Here is a 12,708-nt window from a genome sequence, read left to right as displayed (position 1 = left end):
TTTTGTGTATTGATTCTAACTTTTTAAAACTTTTTCGGGATATAATTTTACTCTTAGAGAAAATTATAGGAATGATGATAGAGCAGGACCACCTGTGGACTTGTTATTTTAGAGTCACCTATTTTTAACTTTCTCCTTGCTTTTTCCCTCTCCTCGTGTGTGTATAAATGTATAGATTTGGGGGGTATGTTGAGAGTATGAACTCTAACCATTTGATAGTATGTTGTAGTCATCAGAGTACTTTAGTCCTGTAGTATTTTTTCCTAAGAATAAGGATACGCTCTTATGTAATTGGCACAGTTAGCAACCTCAGTCAGTTTTGCAAGAGAAAATACTTTGATCTAATCTGTCATTCATATGCTGGTTTTGTCAGTTGACTTAACAGTGTTCTTTGTAACATTTCTTTTCCTTCAGTCTAGGGTTAGATATTACCTTTAGTTGTCAGATCGTCATAACCTCCTCTAATCTGGAACATTACCACAATCTTTTTTTTTTTATCTTTTGCAACTTTGACATTTTTGAAGAATACAGTTTTGTTTTAAAAGAATATTCCTCTTCTGGGGTTTTCTGATGTTTCCTCATGAATTAGATTCACCTGAAACACTTCAGTACATGGTAATACATTCTTCTCAGTGTCTTATCTGGAGACATGTGATGGTTGGTGATGTTAACTTGGTCACCCACTCAAGGTATTATTGTCCACTTTCTCCCCTGTACGTTTACTCTTTTTTTTCCTTTGAAACTAATAGCCGTGAGTACAGAGCTACTTAGTGACCTTGCACAGCCTCTTCATCAAAATTTCTCCCGATTAATTTTTGTAATTAAAACAAAAACTTTATTAGGTTATCTTAAGATAATAACTTGAGGTTTTAAAAGCAAATTAGCTACTGCCTATTGAAATACTTTCTCTAGCAAGGTGAAACAAACATAAAATTACTGTATATTCAGAAACTGAACTATACAAACCCAGAATGGTTGATTTCTCCTTGTCTAAGCTGTCCTCCTCTGTTTGTATGCATTTACCTTATTAGTTAGAAAAATAGTCACCACCATTTCACTGTAGCAAAATAACCAACTTTATCTCCTTCAGGAAATTTCTAATAGAAGGTTCATTATATTTGTGTGTTCAGTCATGTCTGACCCTCTGTGGCCCCATGGACTATACCCTGCCAGATTCCTCTGTCCATGGGATTTTCCAGGCACAGATATTGGAGTGGGTTGCCATTTCCTCCTCCAGGGATCTTCCTGATCCAGGGATCGAACTTCTGTCTCTTGCATCTGCTGCATTGGCAGGCAGATTCTTTACCACTAGCACCACATGGGAAGCCCCTAATAGAAGATTATCAGGCATCAAAAATACCAAACTTTTACCAAAAGCTTAAATAATGATTAAAATTTTTTAGTAAACAATTGAAATTTTTTTAAAAAAGTTATTGTGAACACTGTCAGCTGATAAGGAACATTAGAAGTTAATACAGGCACACCTCACCTTGATTTACTGTACTTTGCATCTACTACGTTTTTTGCAAATTGAAGATTCCTCACAACCTTGTGTCTAACAAGTCTATTGATGCCATTTTCCTGGAGTATTTGCTCACTTCATGTCTCTGTATCACACATTGGTAATTCTCAACAATATTTCAAACTTTTTCATGATTATTATATTTGCTATGGTGGTCTGTGATCAGGGATCCTGATGTTGCTATCGTAATTGTTTTGGGTGCCACGAACCATGCAACATAAGATGGTGAACTTATTCAGTAAATGTTGTGTGTGTTCTGACTGCTCCGCTGACCAGCCCGCCCCGTGTCGCTCGCCTCCTTATTGGGCCTCCCTAGTCCCTGAGACACAGCAACATTGACGTTGAGCCAGTTAATAACCTTACAGTGGCCTCTCAGTGTTCAAGTGAAAGGAAGAGTTGCATGTCTGTCATTTTAAATCAAAAACTAGGAGTGACTAAGCTTAGTGAGGTGGGCGTGTTGAAAGCCGAGACGGCAGAAAGCTAGGCCTCCTGTGCCAGTTAGCCAGACTGTGAATACAAAGGGAAAGTTCTTAAAGGAAATTAAAAGTGCTTTTCCAGTGATCACATAAATGATGAGAAAGCAAAACAGCCTTATTGTTGAAATGGCGAAAGTTGTAGCATTCTAGATAGAAGATAAAACCAGCCACAACATTCCTCCAAACCGAAGTGTAGTCCAGAGAAAGGACTGAGCTCACTTCCAGTCTATGAAGGTGGGCTGAAAGAGGTGAGGAATCTACAGAAGAGAAATTTCAAGTTGGCAGAGGTTGGCTCATGAGATTTAAGAAAAGAAGCCATTTTACAACATAAACATGCGAGAGGAAGCAGCTAGTGCGGATGTAGAAGCTGCAGCAAGTTGTCCAGGAGGTCTGGCTCAGACAGTTAATGAAGGTGGCTGCGCTAACCCACAGATCCTCAGTGTAGAGGAAACGGCCTTATACTGGAAGAAGATGGTATCTAGGACTTCCGTATCTGGGGAGGAGAGGTCAGTGCCTGCCTTCAAAACTTCACGGGACAAACTGACTCTTATTAGGGGTCAGTGCAGCTAGTGACTTGAAGTCAAAGCCAGTGCTCATTTACCATTCTGGAAATCCTAGAACCCTTCAAAATTATGCTAACTTGACTCCTTTTCTGCTCTATACATGAACAACGAAGCCTGGATGACAGCATATCTGTTCACAATGAGGTTAATGAGTATGTGAAGCCCATTGCTGAGACCTACCACTCAGGAAAAAGATTCCTTTCAAAATGTGACTGCTTATTGAGAATGCACCTGGTTGCCCTAGAGCTCTGATGGAGATGCCTGTGGATGTCCATTCTGCAGCCCATGGATCAAGGAGTAATATCGATTTTCAAGTAATAAGTAATATATTTTGTGAGGCTATAGCTGCCATGGATAGTGATTCGCTTGAGGGATCTGGGCAAAGTCAACTGAAAACCTTCTAGAAAGGATCTGCCATTCTAGATGCCATTAAGAACATTCATGGGAAGAGGTCACAGTATCAGTAGGAATTTGAAAGAAGTTGATTCCAGTGCTCATAAATGACTCTGAAGGGTTCAAGACATTAGTAGAAGAAGTAACTGCATATGAGGTGAAAATAGCAAGAGAACTAGACTTAGAGCCTTGAAGATGTGACTAAATTGTTGCAATCTAAGGATGAAACTTTAAGGGATGAGGAGTTACTTCTGGGTGAGTGAAGAAAGTAGTTTCTTTTTAAAAATTGGTTTGTTTCTTTAAGTACGTTCGCTTTTTAATTCTTTTCTGGCTGTGCTGTCTTCGTTGCTCTGCACAGGCTCTCTCTAGTTGTGGAGAGTAGGGGTGCCCTCTGGTTGTGGTGCATGGCCCGTCTTGTGGAGTGCGAGCTCAGCATGTGTGGTGTGCGGGCTCAGTTGCCCCGCAGCATGTGGAATCTTCCTGGACCAGGGACTGAACCCATGTCCCCTGCATTGGCAGGCGAATTCTTATCCATTGGACCACCAGGAAAATCTAAGAAAGTAGTTTCTGGACATCAGAATCTACTCCTGGTGAAGATGCTATGAAGATTGTTGACATGACAACAAAGATTTAGAATGTAACATAAACATAGTTTATAAAACAGCATCAGAGTTTAAGAGGATTGACTCCAGTTTTGAAAGTTCTCTGGATAAAATACTCTCAAACAGCACTGTACACTACAGAGAAATCATTCATGAAAGGAGGACTTGGTCAGTGTGACAAGCTTCATTGTTGTCTTAAGCAATTTCCACAGCCGCTTCAACCTTCAGCAACCACTGTTGAGATCAGTCAGCAGCCGTGAACACTGAGGCAAGATGATCCACCAGCAAAAAGATTATGACTTGTTGCAAGTTCAGATGATGGTTAGCATTTTTTAGTAATAAAGTGTTTTTTAATGAAAGTATATTATTTGTTTAGACATAATGCATTTGCACGCTTAATGGACAACTGTATAGCACGAATATAACTTTCAGATGCAGCAAGAAGTCAAAAAATTGACGTGACTCACTTTAGTATGATACTCGCTTTATTTTGGGGGGGGGTCTGTAAGTGAACTCTGCATCTCACCAAGGTAAGTCTGTGCATATTGGGCTACCTGGGCGTATCTTCTCTGCTGTGTGCAGAGGTGAGCTCCTGGCAGAAGCCCCTTCACCTGCAGAGCACATCTGCCAACTAAAGTGGACTGTTCTCCATACGTGATGCAATGAGGTTGATACTACTGTTCAATATGTTATATTGAAAATAATATGACTAATCCAGGGGGGAAAAAAGGAGTTTTTGTGGCTGTGCCTCTGTGGGGACCCTAGAAACTCAAACACTCTTGCGTCTCGTTGGTGAGAAAAGGGGTTTCTCACGGCGAGGAGACTTTCTCATGCTCAGTGTGTTCTTATTTCATGTGAAAACCGTGCAGGTGGAATCGCCTGCAGGGCGACACTGGGCCAGCCTCCCAGCCCCGTGCCTTGGGACTGGGTAAGTCACTCAGTCCCTGGCTTTCTCCTTAATTGTAAAACAGAGGTGTTGGTACCTGCTATGTGAAGTTATTAGGAATGAAGGCGATCTGCTTGTAAGGTGTGTTAGTCCCTGGCCGCTAGATGGTGCAGAGCGTAGTAGGGATGGTTATGATTTTTTTCCTGAGAAGTCCCGTGAGGGGATGGGCGTGGTCCCTTGGGAAGATGTCACATCAAAAGTCTGATCTGTGTTTGCTGGGAACGAGGGGCCAGAGCCGGCAGTAAATCCGTCACGGGACCCACAAGCCTAGACATCTGGTCTGGTCCCAAGGCGCTGGGATCAGAGGACGAAGGGGTTCTTAATCTGCCAGGGCTGACCGTCAGCCAGCAGACACTGTTTCAGCCCCAGGATGGTTCTTAACAGCTTGGCAGATACCAAGGTGCGTCATGGCACTCTGTGGCAAGATGCTGGTGTGGGGGGCCCGGGGAGGCCCGCAGGGACACCCAGGAGGAACCACCAGTCTCCTCCGGCAGCATGTGTGGTTGGGGGCGGCTCTCGCCCAGCGTGCGCTCCGTGCTGAGGGGTGTGTCAGGTCGTCCAGACATCCTGGCCACCAGCCTGGGATTTTACTCCCCGGGGACACACAGTTGACCTGCCACCAGACTGCCGAGAGATGCTGAGACTTTAAAGCTTGGAATAAACACACATAAAAGTCTGATTGGAGTCCTGTCTTTCATTTAATAAGATGATCAAGGCATCGGGCTTGCTCAGCGGTGGCTGTGTTTTCGCCATTTGCCTCTCCAGCTTCCCCAGGACTTGTGGCTCTTTGGGGGGCAGGCTCAGTTGTGCTGCCTGTGTTCTGGCCATGGCCCCCTGCTTCCCTCCCATCACTTTTGAGACTTGCTGTCCCAGACAGGCAAGCTCAGGAAGCCAGTCTGTGTCTGATGTTTAAAAAAAAAAAATGGCAACCTAATACCACCAGAAATAGGTATTATTTAAATGATCCAAAATAAGGCAGAGGCCACTTTAATTAGCTTTTTCTTGGTTCAGTATTTTGGTTGAATGAAATTGCTTATTTTATGTTTACATTTTCTTTGTATCTTTAGAACGGACGCCTAAGGATTAAACAAAGGACCAAAAGAATCACACTGTTTTCAGCTCCGTGGCAAAGCTGGTATAAAGCTACTTCATTGTTGCTCTAAATTGATTTAATCTTTCTGGAAAGCAAACTAGCTGAGTGTAACCAAAGCTAGAAAATTATTCATAACTTCTTTTGCCCCTGGCTGGTCAATTTTAGGACTCTCTCCCAAGAAAATAGCTTCTCCTTCAGAACCAACAGAGGGACTAAAACATGCTTTGCACAGAGAAGGTTTTCCTGCTCTTTGTGGCTGTGAGAATGTACAATCAGCAGAAATGTAAGCTGTGGAGAGGAGCATGGGGCGTGACGTAAAGGACCGCAGTGATCCTGAGTTGCTCTGGGGTGGGGGAAGGGATGCCGGAGAACAGCTGCTCCCTGGATCGCCTGCACAGTGCTTTAACCAGATGGCCACCCAGAGGCTTCTGCGGGATCCTCACCCCATACCCGTGTCTGGAGCCCACAGCCAGAAACAAGAAGCTGGGCCAGGGCCATCGTCCTGTACTCACTGTGTCTTCATCAGGTCAGACAGTCATTTACAATGATGGGAATGGGGTGAGTGCTCACTGGCTTATTTTTTGTTTCCTTTTAAAATGGAATTTATACAGAAAAAAAACAAAAAAACAACCAATTCTGAACGTAACAGTAATTCTTTTATTAAGCTGGTGAATATATGTTCATTGTTATTTAGAAAAACAGACTGACTGATTATAGGCTTCTGAGTAGCTTAGCCTCTGGTAACTGTCTCTCAACTGAGCAGGAATAACCCAACTTTTCATTAAAAATCCCAGACTTTTTGAGATTTCTATAGTTTCTGTATAAAGAAAGTCCCTAATTCTGGACAGAATGGAGATTTTTAAATGCAGCGTTTTCAGCTGGTAGAAAACAATGTCTGCAGGTGCGTCCAGGTATCTTTGTGCAGCAGTTTAAGGAGGTGGGTGAGTGCTGACGGGTGAACGCTGTAGGGTGGCTGGGAGCCCTGCGCCTTGTGTTGGACCTGTCCGCGTGTATTCACATACACAGCCACATACGTTTGACCGCCTTGTGTACACGCACCCACTAAACACTCAGACGGGAGCTGAAACATTCTTCCGTGTTGTTTCTTTATCTGATCTGAATGCTTTCAGAACCGTGGTTGTGGTGTGCTGGACTTGAGTTCTGTCTGGGGTTTTGACAGCAGGCTCCAGGACAGCGTCTACAGGGGACAGTCTTTGGGGGCAGCAGGAAGCGCCAGACACGCCTTAATCAGAGGCAGGTTGGTTGGGATGGCTCGCTGTTGGGAGCGTGTCTGTTTTCATGGTGGCGCACAGGTGGCCAGTAGCTGTTTCTTTTCCTCCACAGTCAGGCATTCATTTCTGAAGCATCTGTTGATACAGTGACCTCCCCCACACCCTCCCTCCCTATATTGCCCGCCAGTGCAGGGCAGCATCGGCTATCAGCCCAGCCTGCACCGTTCACCTTCACAGAGAAGAAAAAGATGAGTCACACCTCGTCTGTGCCCCTGGGAGGGAGACAGGGTAGCCGTGTGTGTATATAAACGCATGCAGATAAACTCAGCTGAGAGGTAAACATGAAGTGTATTAGAAACACCGAAGTTTGAGTGAGATTTAGAACCTCTTGGACGATTACAGTGGACCCCTTTCTGGTCTTTCTGTCAATAAAAGGAGTAGAAAAATATATGTACTGGATAGCAAGCAGGAAAATTAAAAGAGGACCACTTACAGAAAAGTTTGAAAACCAGTGCCCTGCGGCTTCCCTCCAGGCTCATGTGTCTGTTCCCAAAGACGTCTCCCCTGTCTTCCTGGCCCCACACAGCGAGCAGCCTTTCAGACACAATGTGTGAGCTCCGACGTTGACTCTCAGCCGTTGGACAGCATCCCACCCTCTGCAAACCATACAAGGCTCCAGGATCTACCCCCAGCCCTGCCTGTCACCACGGCACCCCCCCCCCCCCGCAGCCACACTGGAAGAGCTTTGGTATTAGTATTAGAATTTGAGCAAAATCTAGCTTAACCCAGCCATTCATTCTGAGAATGTGTTGGTGTCAGTATTTAAGGAGTCTGAGAACTTACAGTGAAACATACTTGGTAAATCAGCTTTACATACCATTTTCAAAATAATCATTTATACAAAGATATAGAAATACATTTGTTACTCAGCACTCATCAAAGTGTTTATTGTATGTTCCATTGTGTCCCTGCTGTGGAAAAACTATTCAAAGTCCTACCAGCTTTCTCTAGGAGGGCTTCCTAGAGAGGACATGTGTATTGGTTAGCTGTTGCTGGGTAACAAATTACCCCAAGATCTAGCAATATGAAACAACAAACGTTTATTATCTCATACAGTTTCCCTGAGTCAGGAATCCAGAAATGGCTTTGCTGGGTGGTTCAGGCTCAGGGTCTCTTATGATGAGGTCAGAGGGCCCTGAGGCTTCCAATTTCACAGTGATGGTTGTGGGGAGGTCTCAGATCCTCCCTGGCTGTTGACATGTGGCCTCAGTTCCTTATCTGTTGGACCTTACCATCAGCTGCCTGTGTGTCCTCACAGCACGGCAGGCATCTTCCCTGAGAACAGGTATGGGTGGATGGGTGGGTGGATGGGTGAGATTCGGACCAGGACAGAATCCGTGATCTTTTTTCCTGATCTCAGAAATGGCATATCATCCCTTCGGTCATTCTTTGTCCATGTGTTGCAGGGCAGCATTGTACTGTGGGGGCGGGGTCTGTAGAGGGTGCCAATCCTAGAAGCTGGGAATCTTGAGGGCTCTTGGAGGCTGGCTGCCACACCTGTTCCTAGAGGGGTCTTCAAGTATGTGACGTAGTGGCGGTGCATTGATGTAAAGTCATTAGAAGGGGAATCTGAGATTCAAAGGCACAACCTACTCACTTTTTCCCCTCTTAAACCAGGACTCCTTCTCTTTTAATTTTCACTTCTTTGCAGTGACCCTCTCAGCTCAGGTTGTGAAGTACACAAGCATCTGCCTGCAGCGGTTACATCCTCCCAGCAGACAGGGACTCATACAACCCCAAATCCAAAAAACAGAGGCCAGTGTTATTAACAAGGGCTCCCAGGCTTGCTGTCTCATTTCTTTCAGACCTGAGGCATGTGGATCCTTCTTGTTTCTTGGATGGATATAAATATAAAACTTGGTTGTTATTGGGACCGTTCTAGAAGAGGGACAATTGCCAGGAAAACGGGGAGCTCAGGGAATTGAGTCTTCTGGGCGTTGAGGTCCCCAGGGGAGAGCTCCTGATTTCCTCTGCCGGTCGTTTGTTCTGGGTAGCTGGAGAGACCGCCTCCTGCCTCCTGCAGCGGGGCTGCCTGCCCTGCTCTGCCTGGCAGTGAGTGATGGGGGAGGGGGATCCTGGGCCCTTTGCCTGGGGTGACTCCGGGTCCCAGTCAGTGTCTCTGTCACCCCCAGGCAGGTGCCAGTGGTCGCCCGGGACAGAGCATTTGTGTCATCGACGAGGTGGGGAAGATGGAGCTCTTCAGTCAGCCGTTCATCCAGGCCGTCCGCCAGGCCCTGTCCACGCCAGGGACCGTGGTCCTCGGCACCATCCCCGTACCCAAAGGAAAACCACTGGCCCTCGTGGAAGAGATCAGAACCCGAAAGGACGTGAAGGTGTTGAGCGTGAGTACCCCGCGGGTGTGGAGCAGGCGCCCTGAAACAGCCTGTGGTGCCGAAGCACACCCGTGGCTTCAGGTCCCCATAGCTTTTCCTCTTTGGCTGGACTATAGGCGCGTCTCGCTTCCTGTTAGGTTATGGAGCTGAAATTATACCACTGCTTGGTGACAAAGCAGTCTTGCCTCTGGGACCGCCGGAGGGGCCGGCTCCTCCCGCCGCGCTACCCCGCCCCCGCCAAGCCCGGGCCTCGGCGGCGTCAGCAGCGCGCGGCTGCAGTGCTCTGCGCTGAGTGCCTCTTCCCGGGTGATGAGCTTACAGAGGCAGGCAGTGCTGTCTCACTTGAAAGGTTTCCCTTTGAAACTGACCCCCTTCTGCTTGTGAGGGGAAGGATCTGTGGCTGCAGGTTGAGGCACAGATTCCAGATGCCGTGGAGCAGCACTGCTCAGAGCTTCCGCCACGGTGAAAACGTGCTGCCCGCACCAGGCGGGGCCGAGCCACGTGTGACTGTCCACATTTGAATTAAATGACACGAAATTAAGTTAGAAAACTCTTTTCCTCAGTCACACTGGCCACTTGTCAGGTGAGAAGTGCAACTCTGGAAGTGCTCTGCCTGGAAGTGCGACGCTGGCTCTGGGCAGGCCCAGGAACCTGTCTTCCCGAGCTCCGGGAGCTCAGGCCCTGCGGTGGGAGGAGCCGTGGGGTGGAGCTGGTGAAGGGCAGGTAGGTCAGGGGCAGTGGCTGAGCCGGTTCGCAGCGCTGACGGGGCTGCGGGGTTTTGCCCACATACGCGCTTTTCTCCTGTCATCCCTCTGCGTCCTCCTTCCCGGATACTGTCCTCCCGGTGGCACCTTCGTGTCTGCGTCAGTGACAGCCACGTCACTGCGCTCACACCCTGCCCCCACCAAGTGAACCAGTGCAGAGTAACCGTGTCCCCAGGGTCAGCTGCCCTCGGTGGGGCATCCACGTGTTCTCTCCATAGCCTCCAGGGCGCTTCTGGGCAGTTGGCAGCCATTAAGGTTAGAGCAGCCAGGGCTGCAGCAGTGTGTCTGTAAGTTGCTTCGTTCATTTATTCTCTCACTGACTTGATAAGTGAGAGATTGAGCATCTCTGTGCATGGATTGAGCATCTCCTGTGTGCTTGGCCTCGTGCTAGGTCTTGGTGATGAACGAGACACAAGTCCTTATCCTCATGGAGCTGAAATTCTAATGGAGGGGCTGGATAACAGAAATGTGAGCAGGCAATTACGCGGTTTCAGTTGTGGCTAAATGCAAAGAAGGTGAACCCAGGCACTGTGGTCTTTGGGGACAGGCAGTAGTGATCAGGGGAGGCCTGGGAGCCACACAGGGTCACTTCCTCAAAGGGCATGACCATGTCTTCAGAGTTCTGTGTTACCTTCTCTATCTCTTGCATGGCATGGCCTCCACATTAGAGTTTTTGGTTGTGATCATAGAGTTTCTGTGGCAACAGAGTCAGTGAATAATAAAAGATCATGAAAGACAATTAGTCTTCAGGTCAGATAGCTTCCAAGCTGGGGGCCTGCATAGCCGCTGATGCTAAGCTCCAGGGATTGGGTGTCTCTGCACACTACTCTAATAGCCCTGCAGTGGGCTTGGGGGTTGACTGTTAAATCAGAAACAAGTGCTGTATCTTAAGACAGTACCACAGATTTTCCTCTCTAAGCTAGGAAATTATTCTCTAGGCAAGGTAATCATTGATCTTAATGATGTATAAATAAAGCGATTAGCTTTTGGTTAATTATGCAAGAGACCCCGTTATTCTTGTCTTTCCTGCATTCCTTTGGGGCTCCTGTGAACTTTCTGCATATATTTTATAAATGAAGAAGCTCACTCATCTGCAGATTTAGGAGTTGGATTAGATATTTCTTTGGTCCTTTCTCTTTCTAACAAGCAGCAGAGTTACCTGAATTTATTTTTGAGAGCATCCTTTGCATCAAACACTTAGTCCATGGTACAAGCACATGTGAGGAGTGTACCCTTCCCTCCAGAAAAATGGACCATGGGACAGTCAAAATCTGGAGATGAGAAGAGAGATCAGTGTGAACAGAAGGAGTGGAGGGAGGTATCCAGAAGGAAGGAGTTCTTGAGTGGATTTTTGAAGAGGAAAGAGGACAGGAAGGGAGAATATTCCAAATAAGGAAATAATTTATGTATAACATGGAGGGCAGCTTCCCTGCGCTGATAGAGGATGTGGAAATGGGACTGAAGTCATGATGTTGGGGAGGTATTCACAGTAACTCAGGGCTGCTCACAGTATCTAGACTGTTCGTCACAGGGTTAGGTAAACAGAGCCTCACTTACCAGAAATACAGCTGAGGGCACTTCCAGTTTGAGAGAAAGTGTTCCTCCTCCTGAGCACAGCTGACAGCCTTGGACGTTGTACACAAAACAGACCTAAGAAGACCTGAATGGTGGCTGGAAGAAGGCACGCAGACTAGGGACCTCAGGACCCCAGAAACAGCACGGAAGACACAAGTGGAAGTCACTTGTCATGCTGAGAACCAGGAAAATCAGCCTGAGTGAGAAAGAAAAGTAGCCTACGTGCCAACAGAAGGATGACATAGATGTTGAGATTATAGGGTAGAGATTTTTCAAACAACCATCATAAAAATGTGTCAGCGATCAATTACAAACCCACTCGAAACAAACAAAAAAATAGAAAGTCTCAAGCCAAGACATCAAAAGTTTCAGGAAAGATATGGAAGCTATCAGGAAGACTCAAATGACAATTTTAGGATGTAAAATGCAATAACTTAATGAGAAAGCCTGTGGGTGGACCCAGCCTGCTGAGTGGAGTTGACAGAGTCAGTGAATGCGAGCGGTGGAACAGCAGAGATTGCCCAGGAAAGAGCAGGCTAAAAAAGTTAAAAGCCAGAGCCGCAGGGAAGCTGTGAGACTCAGCAGTGTAGAAACTTCCATCCTTATGCATGTTCAGGCATTGAAGGTTCCTTTCCTGAAAATTCTGTTTCCCTCTCAGAAGTTTGGAAATGTTTTTCTTATTTATTCTAGAGCTTACTGCTAAGTGTGTAGCTACTGAAATATGTTTTAAATATATACCTGTTGGGAGTATAAATCAATGGTAGAGCATTTGATTGCAGATCAAGAGGTTCCCAGTTCAAATCCGGGTGCTCCCTCTAAGGTCTAAATTTGGGCTTCCCTTGTGGCCCAGCTGGTAAAGAATCCACCTGCAATGTGGGAGACCTGGGTTTGATCCCTGGGTTGGGAAGATCCCCTGGAGAAGGGAAAGTCTACCCACTCCAGTATTCTGGCCTGGAGAGTTCCATGGACTGTATAGTTATGGGGTCGCAAAGATTTGGATACGACTGAGCAACTTTCACTTCACTTCATGAGGCTATTTGAAACCAAATGTCAGAGAACATTTAATGGTGATGTCAGTGCTGTGGGGACAAGAGGTGAAGACCTTCATGGGTCCAGATTACGACCAACAGGCACCCCATTCCAGTACTC

The 12,708-nt window shown here is 46.5% G+C and overlaps 1 protein-coding gene across 3 annotated transcripts in view; it reads left to right on the top strand.

Moving 5' to 3' along the window:
- Nucleotides 1-12,708, top strand: part of NTPCR (nucleoside-triphosphatase, cancer-related) — a 35,663-nt gene that overhangs the window by 16,996 nt on the left and 5,959 nt on the right. For 2 of the 3 annotated variants that reach the window (XM_043477088.1, XM_043477089.1), the window contains one exon: nucleotides 9,020-9,229. The exons of the other annotated variant lie outside the window; for it this stretch is intronic. In XM_043477088.1, coding sequence (XP_043333023.1) covers nucleotides 9,020-9,229 — 210 coding nt within the window. The remainder of the gene's footprint in view (nucleotides 1-9,019; nucleotides 9,230-12,708) is intronic. 3 annotated transcript variants of the gene reach the window in all.

The sequence above is a fragment of the Cervus canadensis genome, chromosome 8 (genome assembly GCF_019320065.1).
Source record: "Cervus canadensis isolate Bull #8, Minnesota chromosome 8, ASM1932006v1, whole genome shotgun sequence".
Classification (NCBI taxonomy): Eukaryota; Metazoa; Chordata; class Mammalia; order Artiodactyla; family Cervidae; genus Cervus; species Cervus canadensis.
This window is presented reverse-complemented; position numbering and strand designations above follow the sequence as displayed.